At 41.1% G+C, this 22,292-nt stretch overlaps 2 protein-coding genes across 3 annotated transcripts; one reads left to right on the forward strand and one right to left on the reverse strand.

The window, feature by feature from the left end:
- Positions 1–4,689, reverse strand: CCDC127 (coiled-coil domain containing 127). 2 transcript variants are annotated; one of them, XM_027644008.1, is made up of 3 exons: positions 4,656–4,689; positions 4,223–4,351; positions 1–3,574 (listed from the first exon to the last, which is right to left on the reverse strand). In XM_027644008.1, exons 2-3 carry the CDS (start codon positions 4,341–4,343, stop codon positions 2,901–2,903), a joined length of 795 nt encoding a protein of 264 aa, XP_027499809.1. In that variant the 5' UTR covers positions 4,344–4,351; positions 4,656–4,689; the 3' UTR covers positions 1–2,900. The 2 variants fall into 2 exon arrangements, with proteins under 2 accessions (XP_027499809.1, XP_027499810.1); XM_027644009.1 differs by having other exon boundaries at positions 4,617–4,671.
- Positions 4,690–5,382: 693 nt separating this feature from the next.
- On the forward strand, positions 5,383–21,182 carry SDHA (succinate dehydrogenase complex flavoprotein subunit A). The gene is made up of 15 exons (XM_027643795.1): positions 5,383–5,451; positions 9,049–9,135; positions 9,440–9,601; positions 10,352–10,495; positions 10,628–10,792; positions 11,992–12,140; positions 13,371–13,495; positions 14,551–14,719; positions 15,285–15,480; positions 16,282–16,453; positions 17,786–17,904; positions 18,250–18,361; positions 19,446–19,576; positions 20,143–20,256; positions 20,832–21,182. The coding sequence occupies exons 1-15, from the start codon at positions 5,383–5,385 to the stop codon at positions 20,916–20,918; spliced, it is 2,001 nt and encodes a 666-aa protein (XP_027499596.1). The 3' UTR covers positions 20,919–21,182.
- Positions 21,183–22,292: the final 1,110 nt, after the last annotated feature.

Here is a 22,292-nt window from a genome sequence, read left to right on the forward strand (position 1 = left end):
GAAATATGTAAGAGTTTTTATTAATTGTTATTGTTTAACAAGTGACAATTTTCATAACAAAAAAAGTTCATTACATATTTTAAAATTTTTCTTGCATTCTAAATATATATGGGCAGCTCCAAACAATTAACCAATCCAGAATAACAGTGCTGAGCAAGATAAAACTTAAATTAGCATTTCCAACATAAAAACCTACAAAGGGGGAATGTTTCAAAAATACATCACACACATACAAACACGGGTTTGGGTAGAAACTAACAGGACCACTGCTTCTAAACCAGTTACACACTTTTAAAAAGCCTCCTGAAGTAACTCTTCAGTCTTTATATAGTGATCTTCAAAGCCCATGAACAACAGTTCAGTGACTAGTTGAACAAATAACCGACACTTCTAAAAAAGAAGTGCATCTATTCTATTGCATCCAACCCCGTACAACTGAGCGTATGATGCTTCAACATACATATTTATACTGAAAAAATATTTTACGCTCTTGATTACAATTTCTTTAAACATTTTGAGTGATGTCAGTGGTAAACTACAAAAAAATGAAAAAGCGTAAAATCTTTCCTCTTTTAATACTAAGATGTACAAATTCGAGGCATGAATCTCAAATACATTGGCATTGATTTCTCATCTGACATTTGTCTGCTGAGTGGCTGAACTGCCTGCACCGTACTTGTGAAAGGCGTCATAGCTGGATGGCCCCTTTCCACATTCAGAAGGAATTACACATGGGGTAAGTTTTTCAAACTGATTTGTTCTATTTGGCAGTTAGGGTGTGTGGGTATGGCCAGGGGCAGCAGCTTGGCTCAGGCAGCCACACATGAGAAGTAACTCAATCGCATTCTCATCTCCCAACCCACATAACGCTTCGCATCCAGACAAACTGTGGCCCTTCTGGTGTTTGTGATGAGCTCTTTTCTTTCCTCTAAGTTTGTCTACTACAACTTTATTAAAAAAATTAGTACATAAAATACTAATAGATCATCATAACAGTACAATTAGTACCAATAAGGTAAGCAAAATCACAACTGCAAAACTGAGTAGTTTGGGAGTACCTATTTAGTTTAGGAATTTCATTTCATGTTAGGTATTTTTGCTGAGTAATTGGATTAGGTTGCACACACTATTTCAAAAGGTTTATCTGCTTTCTTCTGTGCCCAGACTGAAATGAAACCAGGAGAAAACAGTAAGAGAAAAAACCCCACATCTGTAAGAGCCCTCTGTTAAACTTGGATGGGCATTCACAAAGCTAGATTGCTTCCAAGACATGATTCTAGATGATTGCCTAGAGCAAACCTGTTTACCAAGTCTAACCCTCAGGAAATAATGAACTGCTAATCAAAGACCTGACAACCTACCAACACTAATCAAAGTCAAGTAACAGAGAAGACCAGATAGTACAAACAGAAGGTTAAACACTGCCCCTTTGAGGTCTAAGGCTGGATTACAAAGGAGGAAGAAAAAAGTTATCCAAAATACATGGCACTGTTGAAAAAGAATGTGGTTTCTACTGCTCAAAGGAGTCAAAGTATACTCAAAGTTTTAAGAGGTTGCAGGCAATGGGTTTTTTTGTTAATGTTGGTGTTTTTTAATCTAGAGCTGCTTATTTTCCTGTATTATTTTATTTTGCTCTATCTATAATTTCATGTTTACCGTATCTATTTTGTTTTTATTAACTAAATTAAAAAGTCCCCTCTCTTAAAAGTTTGCAAAGCTTGTATATATGTAGGCTATCATGGTCAGGTGTACATGAAGTGGTGAACCGTAAGGTCAAAATTTAAGAGCCGTGGGGAAGTGTACTTCAGTTCTGGGAGAATGGAGACAGTTGGAGAGGGAGACTGTGGCCAGTGCAGGCTGCTTTTAAGTTTCTATCTGCAAATAACAAACAGGACCTGTCCAAGGAGCAAAGCCAGGTGCAACAGCTGTAACCCAAGGAGGTTCCTACAAGCTAACCAGGTAGCAACCAGTGTCCTGGGAGGCAGAGGCAGCAGCATGGTGACATCATCCCTCATGGAGGCACATTGCTGGGTTACAACTAAAACTCTAACTGAGAAAAAAATACAAGTATTCTTAACATATCTCCAATACAATAAGAATGTAACTTCCAGTTTATACACTCTAGTACTCAAGAATGGATCCTGAGCCCCAATGAGACTCACATCAGTCTGTTTCTTTACGTGTTATTTTAATTAGCATCTTGTGTATGTTTCATTCTTAAAATACTATTTGTATATCAAGCTGGAAGACAATAAAAGGTTGATGAATTTGAAACAGGATCATGCTATTCCCCCCTCAGAATACTAATACATACATTTATACACACACACATTCACGCATACACGTACTTGTATGAATGTATGTACAGACATGCAGGATTTCTGTCAAGCAGCTTGCCTGAACATTGTCCCTTCCGAATATCTGCCTCAAAATCAGTCTTGCTTAAACAAACTTTGAAAAATGGTAGTAATGATAACAATAATAAAAAAAGATAGTCTTCTGATACCATGTAAAAAGTCAGGGATAAGGAGCACAATGCGCTACCGCACTTGGGGGAGACAAACCACACTTCTCTGTCGATGGAGCGTGACCACCAACTAGGTAAATCCCTCCAAACCCAGTTCTATTTTGCTGCCTCTGATACCTGTGGAAGCTGGCCTATCTCTACACTACACTGCAGTCTGCAATACAAACACACTCACAGAGTTTAAGAGCATGCACAGCTCGCCGGAGCGTCCGCTGTTAGTGAAAGGAAAGGCACCAGCACCGCATGTCCCATGCAAATACAAGTGCAGTGAGGGGAAATGGCAACACAGTAGGAGTTTAACAGCTTCGGACTACAACTGTGATTGTCCCTACCATGCACGGTGGATCACGCAGAATCCCATTAATTCCCCTACTTAGCGTTTTCCTAACATGGCCTTTTCTACCCTCTTGAACTTCTGCAGTTCAACAGCTAGTTCCCAGTTTCTCAGATACAGCCACATAAGCTTTCCATTTTGACTTTTGTTTCTGTTCAGCACATTACCACAGTAGTTATCGTATTTGAAAATATCTTTTAAGCCACTTTCCACATGTAAAGCCATAGCAACAGGATCAGTTGCTGCTTTAACTAGCAGATTTTTCTCTATTTCTAGTCTCTGACTTCTGGGTACAACAAGACTGCAGTAGATGTCCTGTCTTTCTTTAAGTCCCTCTTCAAATTCTTTCAGTAAAACATTGGCTCTCTTTTGCCACTCTTCTTCCTTTGCCAGGCAACTCTGGTACAAGCTACCTTCTGCTCCTGAGTGCAAGAGGACTTGTTTTTCTCGCTCCAACTTCTCCTGTTCCTGTTCTAGGAGCCTCCTTTCTTCTACTAGTTTGCGGCTCTGGGACACGAGGGCTTCGCGGTAACTCAGGGTTCTGTTGCGTTCCTTTTCCAGCTCCACCTCCAAGTGAGCAACAGCACGACGGTTCTCCGTGATTATATCCCGGTATTTGCCTTCCAGGTCTCTTTGTAAAGATGACTGCTTTTTATGGTACTCTTGTTTTTCTCTTTCTATTTCTTTTTGACATTCTCTGGTCCAGATCCAACCTACCATATATAAATGAGACTTCAGACACGAGTATAATATAAAACAATGACAGGTGTGATTAATTAACTATGCCTCAAAGGAAGCTACTAAGTGGTAAATAACTCTCTCTCCTGCCCTCCCCAGTGATACTCACTTCTATTTACATGTCCCCACAAAATGTATTTCTGTGGTCCCTCTTTCACAGTAAGTCACTTTAAATGATTGTGTTTTCCCCAAAGTAAAATATTCCCTATTCTTTTATTGCCAATACTTGCACCACTTGGATTAAAGAAAGAAAATAAAGTTATACAGAAACAAACTGGAGGTTTCCAATGCAGGTACTGCACTGAGAACCTTTCGGGTCCAGTAAATGAATATACATTAGCAACTTCTTGGGTTGCTACCTTGGGGCTCTCTAGTACATGCTGTGTCCACTCCTCCGAGAGAACTTCATAAACTGGATCTTATTAAACATAGGTTCCACTCCATGTAGGAGAAATGGCCACTGCCTTAGCGTTATGAGCAGTGCTGGCTGTTTACAAACAAGACGACCTGAGGAAATCCCCAGACAGGGCATGGTTTTATCCCTGGGCTGCTGCAGAGACTCGCCCTGGGCTGGGGGCGAGGCCGGGGCACAAGCCCCGCGCCCCGGCTCCGGTGCTACTTACGGAAGGCGGCCAAGCCCAGCATGGGGACCAGCAGAGCGTAGTTCCACCTGCTCCCGTCATCACCGGGATCGCGCCGATTGGGCTGGATGTTCCAGTGGGGAGGGTCGTTTAAGTTATTCATGAAGGCACCTGAGGCGCACAGAGGGGAGATACGGCCTCAGCAGCGAAGCGCGCAGAAGGGCAGGGACCGCTCCCTCTGCTACCCTTTCCTCCCGCTGCGGGGCTGGAAATTCTGCCCGAGCCCCTCGGACGGTGGCCCCGACACTTGGGAGCTTGGCCGTGCTCCGAACGGCCAACCCGGACCGCCCCGCGGCGCCATCGGAGGCCCGTCCCCATCCCCCTATCCCCATTCCCATCTCCGTCCCCATCCCCCTCCAGCGCGACCCCCACGCACGAGTCCGGAAGCGCGCGGGGCCCTGGCGTTGCCACTCACCTGCCGGCCCCGCCCCCTCCCGGGCCGGCCCATCAGCCGAGACAAAGCGGGGGGAGCCGAGGGGGTGGGATAACGAACGGACGGACGCTGCCGGCCGGCCGTCCCCGCCCCGGATGGGCCCTTTTTATTCCATAAAGATCGGCTACGGAACACAGATATTGGTGGCCTCTAAACCGTCTGAATTGGCTGAATCTACTTTTGATTTGTTTTGGTTTTTGTCTCATAGAGAAAATGCTTCACAGTCTTTTCCTCACTCTTTTGCCCAAACCTTATGTTTACAAAGCGATCTTTCCCACAGCTTTAAAAAAATAATTGTGGCCTATTCGTTAAGCAACAAGATTTCAGGCACTGTCAAAGAGAGGAGGGGCCGAATCCTACAGTGCCGGAGAACTACATTTTTCAGTATTTCACCAAGAAAAAAATAATGGCAGTAACAGAATTCTAGGTTCGTGGGTGTTTTCTGTGGGGTTTTTTTTTATTATTTGTTTTATTTTTTTAATTCCCCTGAAAACAGAAGCTGTTTAGGAACCTTTCCTCACGGAGGAGACACACCCGCAACCAGGTTTTATCAAAGCAAACACGCAGCTGTCGGCTCGTATCCCTCAGGCGCCATCGAGCCCGTGACTTCGTCCCCCCCCCCCCCCCGCCCCGGTTGGTCCGTCCCCCCCGGCCCCCCGCCCGCGGCCCGCCCCCCCCCCCCCCCCCCCCCCCGTGCCCGCGGTGCGAGATGGCGGCGGCGGCGGCGGCGCGGGGGCTGGCGAGGCGGTGGCTGCGCCCGGCGGCGGCTTCGCGGGCGGTGAGTGCCTGTCCTTGTCTGTGCCCCCCTGCTTGTGCCCCTGCCCGTGCCGCTGCCCGACCCTGGCCCTGCCCTCCTGCCGCCGCCGCCGGCGGCGGCCCGACCCCTCTGTCTCCCCCGTGACCTTGACCCGCCTGGTGCCCCCGGCTCCCCCCCCCCTCGGCAGGCTCGGTCTTTCTGGTGCCTTTTTTGGAGCCGTGCCGACCTTGCTGCTCGTGTCCTGGAGGCAGGTTACTCCTGGAAGGAAGACCAGCGAGTAGGTGGCTGTGGGCATGGCCGGGCCGCGCCTCCCGAGCGCCGTAGCCTGAGGCCGTGAGCGGAGTCCTGAGGGAATGAGGGAGGCAGCGGGAAAGGGATGTGCCGGGGAAAGGCCCTGGAGGGGCCTGGCAGGTGCAGCCCCAGCACCGGGGTAAAAAGATCGCCGCAGGCTCCTTATGTATCAGGAACAGTGTGGCCAGCAGGTCCAAGAAAGTGATTCTTCCCTTCTACTTAGTGCTGGTGAGACCACACCTCGAATACTGTGTCCAGTTCTGGGCCCCTCAGTTCAGGAAGGATATTGAGGTGCTGGAGCAGGTCCAGAGAAGGCCAGCGAAGCTGGTGAAGGGTCTGGAGCACAAATCTGATGAGGATTGGCTGAGGGAGCTGGGATTGTTCAGCCTGGAGAAGAGGAAACTCAGGGGTGGCCTTATTGCTCTCTACAACCACCTGAAAGGAGGTTGTGACCAGGTGGGGGGTGGCCTCTTCTCCCAGGTAGCCAGCGATAGGATGAGAGGATATACTGCACCAGAGGAAGTTTAGGTTGGGCATTAGGAAGAATTTCTTCCCAGAAGGGATGGTCAAACATTGGAATGGGCTGCCCAGGGAGGGGGTGGAGTCACCGCCCCTGCAGGTGTTTAAGAAAAGGCTGGTTGTGGCACTGGGTGTTATGGTCTTATTCACAGTGATGGTATTTGGTCATAGGTTGGACTTGATGGTCTTAGAAGTCTTTTCCAACCTAACAGATTCTGTGATTCTGGACCTGCCTGGGAAGCCAGTGTATATCTGTGTGTTGCTTGAAACTGGTTGGTGATTATGCCAGAAAGGGCTGCTGAGGCATCTGGTAGGTTTGTGTTAGCTGGGCTGTAAGCTGCAGGTCCTGAAGGAAGGTTTTTTCTTCTCCCTGGTGAGGTGGGAGTTTTCAGTTTCTTTCCCCTGTTCTGACCCTGTGTGTGTCCATAATGAGCTTGGGGTTACAAAAGATAAAGGTGTGGGAAAAGGACCTTGTAAATACAACTGTACTTGTCCCTGTCTTACAAAGCAAGTGCAGAAAATACAACCTACTGAGACGAGGAAAGGTTTAAAGAGTGTCTCTATGTTTTAGATGACAGTGAGATAGCCCTGATGGGACCTTTAGTTTCATAAGGGCCACAATCTTCCCTGTAGCATTACAATTCAGGATTACTGTGGTCAGTGTTTCCTTCAGATTTATTACAACATCTTTTTCTGCTTTGTGGACTTTTGTTCAGACTCATTCTAACAAAATTCAGTGGCAAGAGAAATTCTTATGTATAGCTCTAACAAAACAATTCTATGTGGATGGGAATAGGAGTTCTGAAGACTTGTTTTGCAGAATCTTAGATGTGAAAAGAAAAGCAATCTGCTAAACAGTTGTATATTTTGTGGGTTTTTTTAATAATATACTTCCAGAGTTCTCTGATGCAAAATGTATTAGATAACTGTTGATAGTGACTTCAGAAAATAATAAAAGCTTTTAGCAAGTAAATCAATTGCAAGGTATTGTGTCAGAATTCTGACTGGAGATTGCAGTAGTCTGTTTAGTCTGAGGGGAGAAAAAAAATGATTCAATTTCTTTTGAGGCTTTAGAGCATAACCAGTTATGGTTTTCTCCCTTCAGTCATTTGCACTTTCTTTAAGCAATACCAAGTATGTACAGATCTCTCTTTGTGTGCTGTCTTCACATACAGTTAAGATTTTGTTTGAATCACTTAATCCAATAACTGAATGTGTTGTTGCACACGTGCAAGAAATAATTTATTGCAGTGAAAGGAGCTCTACTGCTGCTGGAACAATATTTTGGGAACAAGCAGGTAGTGTCTGCTACAGAATGTGTGGCTGCTGCATTTCAAGTGTGCAGCGTAGAGTTCTGTGGGTCTCACTCCAGGTTTACTCAGGCCTGTGAAAGCAGTTCTGCTGCAAAGAGGAGACCCCATTTCTGCTTGAGCTGTGACTCAGGAAAGCTGTTTTTCAGGTAAATTGTGTCTGATTTTTAGGTTTCATCTGGCTGTTAGTGGACTAGTTGATCTGTTTTTGCATGTGAATGAAGAATGTTAATGAAGAATATTGATACAGAGGTCATGGAATTGCCCCAAGGCATGATAACAGGGCAGTGTTAAGATTGATCTTATTCTAAGATAACTGTAAAAACCAGAAATGTGTTAGCAAGTCTGAGTACACAGACTTGTGCAACTTGCTGTTATGCAAGAAGATAATTTGAGGAAACTGGTATGAGAAATGACAAAACTAAGTTGAGGGAAGTGTTCTGTAGTTCATGTAAGAGATGAGCAAAGAGGTGGACATTTGGAAGTGATGAGGATGGAAGAGCTGCTTGGTAGAGTAGTGTAGGGCAATGGAACTATGAATGTAACAGTTGCTGGAAGAGACAGATATCACTCCAGTGCATTTGAGGATATATTTCAAATAGGGAAGTGCTGATGTCACTGGGCAGGTGACTAGTATGGCTTTGTGGTGCTCTTCTCAGCAATCATACATGCTGATTTAGGTGTGTTTTTTGGGCTGTGTAAAGAAGGAATACCAGGTTCCAATGTGTTGGAGAGGAGGAGACTAAAATTCTAGTTGTTTTAATCTATTGAAGCAAAGGCTGAGTACTGAGTAGGTGTGGGTCCTTTTGGTTTGGTTTGCTTTTGAATATGTCAGAGGAGAGGGAATGACATTGCAGAAGGGTAAAACTCATGCCCCTGTGCTTCATTTAAGTATTAATAAATGCTTTTAAGTGTGTCACTAATTTAATAAGAGCATGAGAAAAGAGAAATATCTCTGACTTTTGAAGAAATGCTTAACTGGAACAGCATTCCCTACAACCTATTTTTTTCAGTCTTCATTATTCTGACTACCTGAAATAATTCAAATTATGATGATTGCTCAATATGAGAAGTATTTTCTGTTATTTCCTGTGGTTCCTATAATGCTGTCTTCATCTTTGCTTAATTATGAAAAAAGATGGAAGAAATCTACAGCATTATTTACAAACAGATTCTTCTGTTGGTGCTGCCTCGGATAGGTCTGAGAGACTGGTCACTGTTAGTGAAGTACATAAGGGATAGTCTGTGACATCCTGTTAATTGCAGAGTGTTCTCTCATCCAGTCAAAACTTAATACTTTCCTGCTTTTTATTCTCAGTTTTATTATTTGGGCTACTTCATTGCATGTAGCTCTAAAACACATCCGTACAATAATCTTGTGTGCATGGTGTCAGTGGTAAGTGAAAATTTGTTATGAACGTAGGGTAGCTGAGAATGCCCCGAGTCTTCCTTGTGGAAACCTTTGTTCCATGACAGTTGTCTCGGCCTCTTTCCACAGTGGCCAGCAGCATGCCAGGTTCCTGCACGCAACTTACACTTCACTGTCTATGGAAAGAAGAACGCTTCTACGAAGGTTTCTGATTCGGTAGGTTTGTAGTTTTTATATCATGAGTAACAGATTTAAGTAATACACCTAATGCTTGAGAGTGTGTAACAGCCAGGTACTTGGCTTTTATTGGAGTGTTGTGTTCAAGTATATAGTGAGACTGAGTTGCTGAAATGCCTGCCTTTTTTTAATGATAGTTTTCACCCAAGAGCGTATGACAGGTGTAGCAACTGCTGCAAGAGTCTATGAAGAACATTAAACTTATACTGCTTGTGTTTCTGTGAAACTTGTTTGATCTATCTTGAACTATTTGTGATCATGACAAACTGATTTATTTTTCCAGATTTCTACACAATACCCAGTAGTGGACCATGAATTCGACGCAGTTGTTGTGGGTGCGGGAGGAGCAGGTCTGCGGGCTGCGTTTGGTTTGTCGGAAGCTGGATTTAATACAGCCTGTGTTACCAAGCTGTTTCCCACCCGATCTCATACAGTTGCTGCACAGGTGAGAAATGAGGTAGAACAAATGTTTAAAAAACGCTTGCTGTCAGAAAGCTGATTTGGATGTAGAAGCATAGAATGGTTTGGGTAGGAAAGGACCTTAAAGATTATCCAGTTCCAACACCTGTGCCATGGGCAGCAGTGCCACCCACTGGATGAGGCTGCTCAGAGCCCCACCCAAACATCATGTTTCAAGGCCACACTTCTATTTATAAATATTGCATATTTAGTTGAAACTTTCGTGGAGGGCAGTATATCGTAGAATCACAGAATCATTAAGTTGGAAAAGACCTCTAAGATCATACAGCCCAACCATTATCCAAACACTGCCAAACTTTATATTAAGTAACAGGTGCTTTTCAGTGTCTTTCCAAACCTAATGACATTGCAAGACACATTTTTTAATCTCCCTTTCAGTTGTTCTTAGAATTTTTATTTCCTCACTTATGTATTCATTTCACCACACTGCCTCTTTTTTCTTCCCTTTTCTAAAGATTTTCAAAATGCAGTGCTGCTTCTGTGTAAGTTTGTGATTCACTGTGTTTCACAAAACAGCAAGATGAGTCACTGTGAAACTGAGAAATTTCAGGTTTTTTCAGAGCCACATGAAATCTGACTTTACTGTATTTCATGTCCACAGATGCATAAGTGGTGTGTGATTTTTTTATTTTTTTTTTTTTAATAGAAATGAGATAAACCTACTAAAGCTGTATTTTAGTAATGTAATTCTAGGCAAATGGATTTTCATTTTCAGGGAGGGATCAATGCCGCTCTGGGAAACATGGAGGATGACAACTGGAGGTGGCATTTCTATGACACAGTGAAAGGGTCCGATTGGCTGGGTGACCAGGATGCCATACACTACATGACTGAGCAAGCCCCAGCTGCGGTGATAGAGGTGAGACCCACTGGAGTTGATGTCAGCTGTAGTTATTTATTACATAGGCTAGCTCCCGAGGAGATCTCCTTAAAATAACTGGTTGCATTGTTACGCACAAGAGCTTCTGATGCTTCTGTTTGGGTTCAACAGCTGGAAAATTATGGGATGCCGTTCAGCAGAACTGAAGAAGGAAAAATCTATCAGCGTGCATTTGGTGGACAGAGTCTTCAGTTTGGAAAAGGAGGACAGGCTCACAGATGCTGTTGTGTTGCAGACAGGACAGGACACTCACTCTTACATACTCTGTATGGCAGGGTAAGCAGTGGTAAAGTAAATTTGGTTTGGGTTTTTGCATTTACAGTTAATGATTTTTTTTTTTCCTTTTTTCCCCTAGAGTTTGAAAAAAAAAATCAAACCCAAAACCAAACAAAACCTGTAGCTGTTCACATATGAATGAGGAATCCAGGGGAATGGCTTATAACAGTTCTGGGTTTCCTTCCTTTGTGGGGCAATGTGGAAGGGTATAGCCTAGGTGATGCTTGTTTTTTGTCAGGAGCGAGCAGAAACAGAATAAATAGGTTGTAAATATAATGGCTTTCATGAAGACAATGGATGTTAATTAGTGTACACTGTTAGCTTCATAGTCTGGAGTAATTCTGCACTCTTAGTACTTTCATGTCTGTTGATAGACCCAGAGAGAATTTATGTAAATTTTCCCCCAAAAAACCTGTTTTTTCAAAACATTTGAGACAGCAGCATTGGGGAGCTCTGAAAAGAAGTACAAGACAGCATTGTCTTTCACTGTTATTCAAACGAGGACCAGGGGAAGCTGAGGTGTAGCTGGATTAAGGCCCACTGTGCATTTCTGAGCTTGCTCTATGGCAAGTAAGTGACTGGTGTTCCAGCAGTTCTGCCTGTTAATTCTGCAGACCATAACTGAAGAAAGTTCTGGTTGTTTGAAAATCGTAGTGAGCTGCTTGAAACGTGAAATTAAGTACCTAGTACCTGCTGTCTTTTATTTACTTGGCAGCTAATTGCACTCCTTCAGGTTTGCACTGTGTGTGTGGCTGCAATTCAAATGCTCAGTGCTGCCAAATATTGCTCTGATCCTTGAGGGCACGAAAAAATGTTTGACTTGGTGCCCGCTGCTTCTGCTGGTATAATAGGCTCCCAGACATATATTCCATTCCTCCTGGAGAGCTTAAGTACAACGTGCTTGTACGTGTATCCAGCACTGCAGCTGGGTAGCCTGTTGCCAAATGTAGAGGTGAAATAACAAGTCTGCTGGCTAGCTATGGCTTCTCAGAATTAAGTGATTTGGTAGTTACCTGTGTCTTTCTAAGCTAGAATAGATTAATTAGCAATTTTTTATAAATATTTGAGCGCAGCCTTCCCCGAGAGTTGGTGGGTGGTGTTTGCTATACTGGTACAGCCCACACACATTGACAGTTTTGAAGAGAGGTTACTTAACTGTCTCAATTTTTCTTAAAGTTCCCTTTTTAATTTTCCCCCAGTCCCTACGATATGATACAAGCTACTTTGTTGAATATTTTGCCTTGGACCTACTTATGGAGAACGGAGAATGTCGTGGTGTTATTGCCTTGTGCATAGAGGATGGTACCATACATCGTTTTAGGGCAAAGAACACGGTCATTGCCACGGGGTAATGTAATGTTTGTGGTGAGGGACAGAAATTTGGGAGTGTTACTGTTGGAAGTCTGTGTGTTTGTGCATGTGTTTGAATCCACAGTGTGGAGGGGACACGTTATAGGTTCGTTCCCTCCACCCCGAAAGCAATATAACTGAATTCAGTCATTCCCTCTGAAAGAAGGCACATACTGATTTTGTGACCAAGTATAAATTTGGTTTGAGATCTGACTTTGAGTTCTAGAACACTGACATAAACTAGGAATGTATAAGAGTGGTATGTGTGATTAAACTGGTCTTTGATTTTTAAAACTTGCTGTTTAAAGCAGTTACTGTTGGAATGCTACAAATGTGTATGTATATCTGTAGAGTCCCAAATTTCCTTTAGAAAACAGCTATTGTCAAAATTCTGAAGAGTCTATGACATTAAGATGTTACCATTGTAATTCTAACTGTTCTAGGATGAAATTAGCAGAATATGAGTGTAACCTAACATTACTTGGTTGCAAAGTTTGTATATGTTTATGCATTAAGCTTTTGCTGCTTATGGCTGTCTCCTATCTATTTCAGTATATAAAATATTTATAAACATATATGTCAAAGAAAAATATTTAGCTTGGTTGCCTGTGTGATATTGCTTCCTTAAAGCCAAGGCAGTTTTCATACTTGTGTACTTTGAGGTACATACAATATGTACATTGATATTTCTTTTGAGAGTTTATCCTGAACTTTGACTTATTGGCAGTTCTCAATAACATTGGAGGCTAACCTAGTTTTCAGCGTAAGAATTCATGTTTAATACCTAGAAAACTAAGTTTTTAAATTTAAGAATATAAAGTTAGGAGCCATATTGAGGATATAAACCATTGTGATATGCAATTTTTTATAAAACTGCTAGTAATAGTTTGAATGAAGTTGAATGGTATTGGATTGATAGAATTTCCTGAAATAACTTGGGTTTTTTTGCTGGCAGAAAGGCTTCTGATATTACCCTAACTAGCCTGCTTTGGAACTGGTATTCTTTTTTTTTGACCTTCCGTCTTCAAATATGGTTGAGCATAACAGGGCAATACCAGTTTTGTTTTCTTTTGGTTGAACTTAGTGCGGGAGAGGGCAAACCTTATGCATTTTTCTTATTTCCTTTGCTCTGTTTCCACTGCTATACAAACAGCATAATTGAGTGATATGTTCTGGTGATGTTTTAATTTTTCTTCCTGCTGATTCTGTTACCTTCTGTGTTCCGTAGTGGGTACGGCCGCACCTACTTCAGTTGTACCTCTGCTCATACTAGTACAGGTGATGGCACTGCAATGGTCACACGGGCTGGGCTTCCTTGCCAGGACTTAGAATTTGTCCAGTTTCACCCTACAGGTACAGAATACGAAATAATACTCACAAACGCTATTTTTAACGAGTTGAAGAAAGCAACAGGCTTTTCTTTGCTTTAAAATGTGCCCAAGTCAGTTTGCACTCTTCTGCAGCACTTCATTAGTTGCTTGAGATGTGTTTAGATTTGTGTGGTACTCCTGTTGAATATAAATCTGAGAGTCAGACTTACAGTGTGGGAAAGGTCTCAGCTGTTCCAGTTTAAAGACCAGTGTTAAATATCTTGAGGTACTGTCTTTACTAACAGGTTTTATGAATTCAAAGCTGAAACCACTTCACCTCTTAAACTGATATCTCCTTTGTCTTTAATATTTTACCAGTTAAGGTACAAATTTAGGACTGTGGTTTTATAGCACAGAATCAGTATCTAAACTGTGAACAATGATTACAAACTAGATTTCTTTTGTAGCTGATTAAATGCTTTGTTTTTATTTGTGGTGGTTTTTTTAAATGTTTGCTTAATTTTACAGTCATAGACATCCAATGTTCATTTGACTGACTTAAGGTTTTTCCAGTTAAAGAAGCTTCACTGGTTGTGTGATAATTCTGTAGCTTTTAAGATAATTATCAAGTGCATGAGTTGGTTTGTGTTTTTGTTTTCTGTGATGACCAGCGCTGAAGGCTAACAGATGGGTCTTCCTTCTCTAAAGGAAAAGAATACTCAGTATTCCATGCAATTTGAAGTCAGCCTGTACTGCTTTAGCACAGGAGAAGAGGAAACAAAAATAAGCAAATAATTGTAAAATTCTCCTTGCACATTGAAGGGTGCAGATCGCTTCCAGTTTTAATATTTTAAATACTGTGGGTGTTCCAAATCAACTTACTTACCTTTCAGGAAGAGTGTTTGAAAGGAATAACGACTTTTTTCTATGTAGTCCTGGGAGACAGCTCCTAGTGGTATATTTAGGGTGGAATGAAGTCTGCCCATCTGACTTACTTGCATTATTATTAGGAAGATCTTGTTTATTCAGTGTTTGTCATCTTGATTGTGAAGCTGTGTAGAAAATGTCTCATTTGATGTTATTTTCTTTGTTGAACAGGTATCTATGGGGCTGGCTGCCTTATAACAGAAGGGTGTCGTGGAGAGGGAGGTATTCTAATTAACAGTCAAGGTGAAAGATTCATGGAGAGATATGCACCTGTTGCTAAGGATCTGGCTTCCAGGGATGTAGTGTCTCGTTCTATGACCATAGAAATCCGTGAGGGAAGGTTAGTTACATACTCTTAATGAAACTGCAGAATAAATACTCAATCATGCTGGACTGTATGTGGTGCAATAGTTCATTTGATAAGCACATGATAATTTGTGAGAGTGACCTTTAATAAGTGTTAGCTGATCTCCTCGTGTAAGGCTGAAATTTTTCTTGTTAATTCCTAACGATACTGAAAGAGAACAGAAGATGTTAGGAGTCTCCTGTTTGAATTTGATGTGTCTAGAGACAATTGCTCTTAATGTATTTGCTCTAACTGCAAACAGTGAACATAATTTGGTGCTCTCTTCTCTTGACTAATTATTTGTACATATTTCTGCAGAGATATACTGGTTTAAAGTCTTAAACAGTGTGAATTATTATGAAAAGAAAGCTGAGAGTTGGAAAATGGTCTTAATTCTGCCAAGTGCAAGAGTCTTATTAATGTCCTAGATATTAATTTTTGTCAGATAACATTTGAAAAAAAGTTATTTATTTTCACAAGCAAAACAAACTGGATTAGAAATGTTACTAGTGTTTGTAAATGCCTGTTATGTATTCCAGTGTTGCCCTTTTTTTGGTAGGGGTTGTGGTCCTGAAAAAGACCATGTATACTTGCAGTTGCACCACTTGCCACCACAGCAGCTAGCAACCCGTCTCCCAGGGATTTCAGAAACAGCTATGATATTCGCTGGAGTCGATGTCACTAAAGAGCCTATCCCTGTTCTGCCTACTGTGCATTATAACATGGGAGGTATTCCTACTAACTACAAAGGACAGGTAAGTAATATACATCACTTTTGTTTTTTTTTTTTTCATCATCATGGTAATAGGAAATTATTTTCCAAATATAAAAGCATTAAGAATGTTTTTCATAAATGTAAGGATGATTAATACCATTATTAATAGTAATATAATGATGATGTCAGAATACTTCAAACACACAAACTGGTTTGTTTTTAAAAATAACCTGAAAACCATATTCCAGTCCGTCTGGAGAGGTGGGAGTTCCAAGAAACATCTGAAATGAAGTTACTGTCACATCTGACAAAAATTCTCTGTTTACCAAGTTGAGGATAGTATAGTTGAACACTGACCAAACTAGAGCTCTGTTGCAATCTATAACTCGAGTTAATATATATTAATTCTCTGTAGTTCATGTGATCTAAACACTAAAGTAGATTCCTCCAACTGATACGAGTTGGAAGACAATGCGATCATGTCAGCTAAATTCCTCTGTTCATGTATTGTGCTTGTAAAATTTTATTGTAAAATTTAACCTTAGAAACGTGTGCAGATCAGACTATTCCTGTGCATTTCCAGCTCGCTGCAAAATTGTGGGGAAACAGGGCCACGTACTCTTCATAAGCATGCATAAAGAAGTATTTGGGTTTAGTTCCATCTGCTGTATAGTATTAGTACTTACCCTTTAGAAGTAAGGTAATTACGGGTTTAGAGTTGGAGAAAACTTACAGTTGCTGTGTTTTATCCTTACATGCACGTGACCTTTGCAAATAAGGAGGTTTGCAATGTTATAAATTGTTTGAAAGATGAGTATTAATTGTGTGTCTGAAATGACAGGTGATTACACATGTGAATGGTCAGGATAAAGTGGTACCTGGTTTATATGCTTGTGGGGAAGCAGCCTCTGCATCTGTCCATGGCGCAAATAGACTCGGAGCAAACTCACTTCTGGATTTGGTGGTGTTTGGTCGTGCCTGTGCCCTTACTATTGCAAATACATGCAAGCCTGGTAAGTCTCACTTTTTTAGATGTTTACCTTTATGATTTTATTTCTGCCCAACACAGAGTTGTTGCTGCCTGAATCAAATTTAGAATGATAGACATAGACTCTTATTTGTTAGAAAAGAAAGAGATCAGTGTTTATGCTTTTTATAGGCATGTTCTTTGCTGTGAAAATATTTTGACATTAACATTGGCTTTGTAAGTTGATACTTTTAAAACTAGAATTGGGTCAGTGCTATTGGCAAAAACAGTTGGTTTTTTTTTCACAAATTAAAACAGAATACTGAATGTGAAGACTGACTTCTCTACATCCTGCACTGTCTTCTATGTCAAAATGTAGTCTGTCTTACACTTGGCACTTCTGTATAGTGGAATTTGCTGCCACCTTGCTGATTTATAAGAAGAACTTAGATGCAAGTGATAAGAGATAGATACTAAACATCTCATTCCCTGATGAGATTTAATATTCACTGCTGAATATTAAACATTTTAAAATAATCTGGTTCAGCAACAGTTACTGAGCTGAAAAAACAAACAATTCCCCAACCCCCAACAAAATGCTGTTAGTGGCAGTTATATTGCCAGAGCAGCTGAATTCCAGCAGTCATCATCTATTTTCTCATTGCTTAATGTCCAAAATAATAAGACTGATTGTTTTTTCAGTCTGACTGCACGAGGTGCAGAGTGATGGTTCCTGTTGATATTGGCTTAGATCTTGTGGTATTTCTTGTTTGGCTTTGTGCCAACGTTTATTTGAATCTCTCCGTGGCTCCTTAGAGTTTGAAATTGTAGAAAGGGTTTTATTAGTCTGAACACAAAGCTACACATGAAGTGAACTGTGCTGGTAAGATGCTGTGTTTGGTTTGTTACCCAGTAACACGTGGGTTCCAGTATTAGAGCTAAGAAGCAGAGCTCATGTAACTGCCAAGCTTATGGACCTGTACTGGTCCCTTAACAGATCCAAGGGAAGGTGGGAGGTTTGGGAATGAGGAGACAAGGAAAGTATAGGAAAAGGTGTTAAGGACCACAAGCTTATTCCATAGTTTAGAAGAATTTTAATTAAGTGCTGCTTCTAAGGAATGAACAGCAGAATTTAGCCAAACCTATAAAATCTCTATGAATTGTCATAGTAAAGAATGGGATTCATATGTTCCTCTTTGAACTTTATTTTTGTATGGATACTGTTGGTGGGAGTTCAGGAAAGTTACAGTTAATGTGTACCTCAGAGGAAGCAAACATAAGGTGTTTTAGTCAAATCTTTCAGTAGTTGTTAGTCTATGAAACTGCCAGAAACCAAAGCCAAGCCAAACTACTAAACTTACTGAAACTTTCTTCTTAGGAGAGCCAGTTCCCCCCATTAAACCAAATGCTGGTGAAGAGTCAGTTGCTAATCTTGACAAATTAAGGTTTGCTAACGGGAGCATAAGAACTTCAGAAGTGCGACTTAACATGCAGAAGGTAAGCCTGGTGGAGCTCTCAAGTACAGGGTGGGAGAAGCTGCAAGCAACAGTGGGGTTCGGTCACTTTGCAAAGTGCACTTCAGGATTTGCTTTGCAGAAGTGAAGAGTGTGTGATAAGATTGTGTGCAGCAAAGGTTGTATGTCTTCTGTTAATTTCTTCTTCCCTTCATGGTCATTCCTCTTGTGTGGTTTACTTGCTGTATAGTAGAGTGGGGTTTCTTTTGTTTGGGGTGAATAGAAGAATGGAGTCAAACCAGCTCTGTAGCAAACTCCGTTGGAGCTAAGGAGGTTACCTGGGTTCGCATGCAGCATATCAAACTGAATTTGTTTTACTGTGTTGCAGGCAATGCAAAACCATGCTGCTGTATTTCGTACTGGTTCTGTACTGCAAGAAGGCTGTGAAAAACTTAGCCAAATTTATAGTGATCTGGCTCATCTAAAGACTTTTGACAGAGGTAATTTGATAGCAAACAGTACACCTTGGCCAGAGTACTCTCTGGGTAAAGTGTTGGTGTTTGGGGTTTTTGTCCTATAAACTTTATGTATTTCTTGAAACTTTGGCTGAAGACTTTGACCATTTTGAATCTTTCAAAATATTTTGTAGAGCCCTACTTACTAAACGTGGTAATCAGTAAAATACTTGATCTTATTGGTTATTTTCTGGTTGCATAATCTTTCAAAGAAGCAGAGACTGAAATTGGATTTAACTGTGTGAGGTACAAACTGCTCTTCTCTCAGAACATGAGGTGAAGTTGTTCTAATATTAAGATGATGAACTTCATTAGTATCTTCTGAAAAGGCCAGGGAGTTGCAAGACTATTCATAGACTTAACACTCAGTTTTCATTCTTCATCTGAGCAGATCACAGTGCATGCAGATACTGCCGTGTCTGGCAGTGTATCTTAAGAGAACTTGGTTATTTAAGTACAACTGATGATGTACCTTTTGTTCACTCACATGTATTTCTCTTCAACTACTGCTATTGGACATGTTTTCTAACACTAAAAATAGAACTGGGTTTCTTGGACAGCTCTTGCTAAGCATCAAAAAAAGTTAAAATAGCTTAGAATGGAGATACATTTGTGTAAGTGAACTTGAGTCCATCTTGAAGAACCTTGTATGACTAGCAGGATTTATTTTCCTCTCTCAGATAGGTAGGAAGGAAGGGAAAACCCTGTTGTGTGGATCTATTAGGGATACACTTAAAGAGCTATCATCTAGTCAGATCTTAGGGTCTGAAATGAGGTATGGGGACTGAGTTTCAGGCAAGAATCTATGGTGTAATTCTGTCTCAGTAGTACACATGCAACAGGGACTGGCAGAACTCTAATTTATCTAAGATTCATGGTGATTGTTAGGGTGTTGGAGTCATTCCTGAGCTTTGCAAGCAATGTGAGTAGTTCAGTGATGTGGAGTACTGTGACTGCAGTATGTAGAGCTTTGGGTAGCTCAATTCTAAGTATCAACAATAGGACAGAAGTAAATTGAGGAATGACTTGTTTGTAGACCATTTTCCATAGTATTTTAATATTTTACTAGGTATTGTGTGGAACACTGACTTGGTGGAGACCCTCGAACTGCAAAACCTGATGCTTTGTGCTCTACAAACCATTTATGGTGCTGAGGCTCGCAAGGAGTCCCGGGGTGCCCATGCCAGAGAGGATTATAAGGTATAAATATTTTCTGTGACCTGCATGTAGGATTAAATTTCCTTGTTATGTGTCCTCAGATGGATTATTTTAAATTAGTAATTTTTTCTAAGTACAGTCTTCAGTGTTATGATTAGTGTAGTATTTGTTTGGGGTCCCATCTGTTCTGCTTTATCTATTCTTATCTGTTATATATAAAATGACCAATATATGCAACACTGGGCAACAGTCTTGAGAAGAGTTGTTCAGTGTGTGCATCTGTATGATTAGAGACCTCTATAGCTCTCTACAGTAATACAGAGGACTTTATAGTAATATAGTAGGACTGTAGTAATAACATTATGAATGCATTAACAGGACATAAACTTGCATACACAGAATAATTGTCCTGTGCAAGGGAAGTTACCTTAAAGCCCTTGTTAAGCCTGAGGATTTAAAATTGGACACGAGCAGTGTTAAGATAAAGCTTGCTGTCTGTTTGGAGACACACTATGTTACAGTTGTAATTGAAGTGCAATTAATTGTGTGGTTTTAAAGTGATCTGCAGATGTAACTTTTGGCGAAAACTAACCTAATTTTCTTCTTAGTTACGGGTAGATGAGTTTGACTATTCTAAGCCACTCGAGGGCCAACAGCGAAAGCCATTTGAAGAGCACTGGAGAAAGCACACCCTTTCATACGTGGATATCCCATCTGGGAAGGTACATGATGCTTGAGGGTCTTTTTTGCTGTCAACAGACAGCTGCTTGCATAGACAGCTTTTGTAATCATGATAATACTGTCACAAAATTTATTTTGTTGCTGAGTGACTTTGCTATTTGAACTGGAATTCAGCTAGTTTGGGGACAAGTGAGAACACTTTGCTTCCTGAATAGCTGCTGAGAATAGAAAGAAACACAGTTCTGTCTCCTAACTGATCCCATTGGCTTCTCGTCTGCAGGCCTTTCCTAGATGAAAGAATTAGGAGCTAGCAGTCTTAGCCAAAAGTTTACTTTTGTTCAAAGGCCTTTTTAAAGTCAGTCTTCTGATACCATTTCTGGTCAGGCTTTGCTTTTAAGGAATTTAGTCAGTGGCAATGTGATGGAACTTTTAACGTTCCTTGTAGGTTACGAACCTCCATTTTCTATGGAAGGAAAGTAATGGAGAAGTTAGCTTAACATCCATGAAGTCATTCTGTTATCTGTGTTATTTGGCCATTCCTATTAGCTAGGCTGACTTGTTTAGATGGAGGACGTTTGTTTGTCCTAAAGTTGTTTTTTCCCTTTTATTACTTCAGGTTACCTTGAAATACAGACCTGTGATCGACAGAACTTTGAACGAGGAAGACTGCCAGACCGTCCCACCTGCAATCCGCTCCTACTAGTAACTTGCATTTCACTTGAAGCCCTCTCCCAGAGGGGGCCAGTGTACATAAGCATAGCACAGGCAAAACAAAACAATGTTATCACTAGCAATGAATGGAAAATACTGACTAAACATTTCTCCAGCTTCTATTCTGCTGTGGCTTATTGTACAATTATTAAAAATAGAATGCAGGACAGCTTATGTTCTTTCACCAATCTGTCAAAACTGACAAGGACAACACAAAATGTGTCTAAATAAAGTGATTACAAGTCTTGTATTTGTATTTGTTTGAATATGCTGATATATATATATATATATATAAGTACAGTGCTTTTATCATAAATGTATAGTTAATTTCCATGCTTTAAGAACAAGAAAGGTGATGCCTGGTGACAGGACAAGGGGCAATGGGCACAAACGGAAGCACAGGAAGTTCCATCTGAATATGAAGACAAACTTCTTTACATGGTGGGTGGCAGAGCACTGGAGCAGGCTGCTCAGAGAAGTTGTGGAGTCTCCTTCTAAAGTTAAAAGCCTGCCTGGATATGATGCTTCAGGTGAACCTGCTTTAGCAGGGAGGTTGGGCTCCAGACGGCCCTTCCAACCTTTCTCTGAAATGCATCGCATTAGTTTTAGACACAATGGAGATACTGAATTTTGTGATGTGGGGACTTAAACATCATAATTTATGATTATAAGTAACATTGCAGAAAAGAAGAATGATGCACTAGTAATTATAACGTTTTTTTTTTATTGAATAAAACAAGAGGCTTCTGCTTACTTCCTCCGTAATAGAATGATATTCTATATAATGTAGACTGTAATAGTAATCTTTACTGACTCTGGAACTTCTGAAGCCATTTTTGTGGCATGCCCTGTGTGTGTATTTCCTCTTTACTGTCAGAGGAATCAAGGGGCAGAAGACTTGCCTAGGTGTTAAAGCTTACCAAACTCAAATTTAATGTGCATTTAGTGCCAAGATGTAACTTGTAAGGCATTAATAGAGCAGTTTCTAGCAGCATTTCTGTGAATAACTTACTGGATGATGGAAGTGTAACTATGCAGACTGCAATTGAATGAAGCATTTTGCGATGTTTGAAAAAAAAAATGTTTACTGCTGAATGTTGGCTGCTGTTGGGAAAAAAAAAAAAAAAGAATGTTTTGAAAACCTGAAGTGTTGAAATGTTGCTGGTGCTGGGTGGAAAAGTTCAATACGCCTTATTTCACTCTTGTAGTGTTTCTGTACTTCGCACCAGGGGGAGACGTAGCATGTCGAAGAACTACCCTTGTATGGGCAGGAAGGGAGAAGCCTTTTTTTTTTTTAATAGAAGGAGCCTTGGCTGTCGCTGGGGGGGGCGCGGGGGAGAGGAAATAACGCTCTATGCATCTTTGA

This window comes from Corapipo altera, unplaced genomic scaffold (assembly GCF_003945725.1).
Source record: "Corapipo altera isolate COAL_440 unplaced genomic scaffold, ASM394572v1 24b, whole genome shotgun sequence".
Classification (NCBI taxonomy): domain Eukaryota; kingdom Metazoa; phylum Chordata; class Aves; order Passeriformes; family Pipridae; genus Corapipo; species Corapipo altera.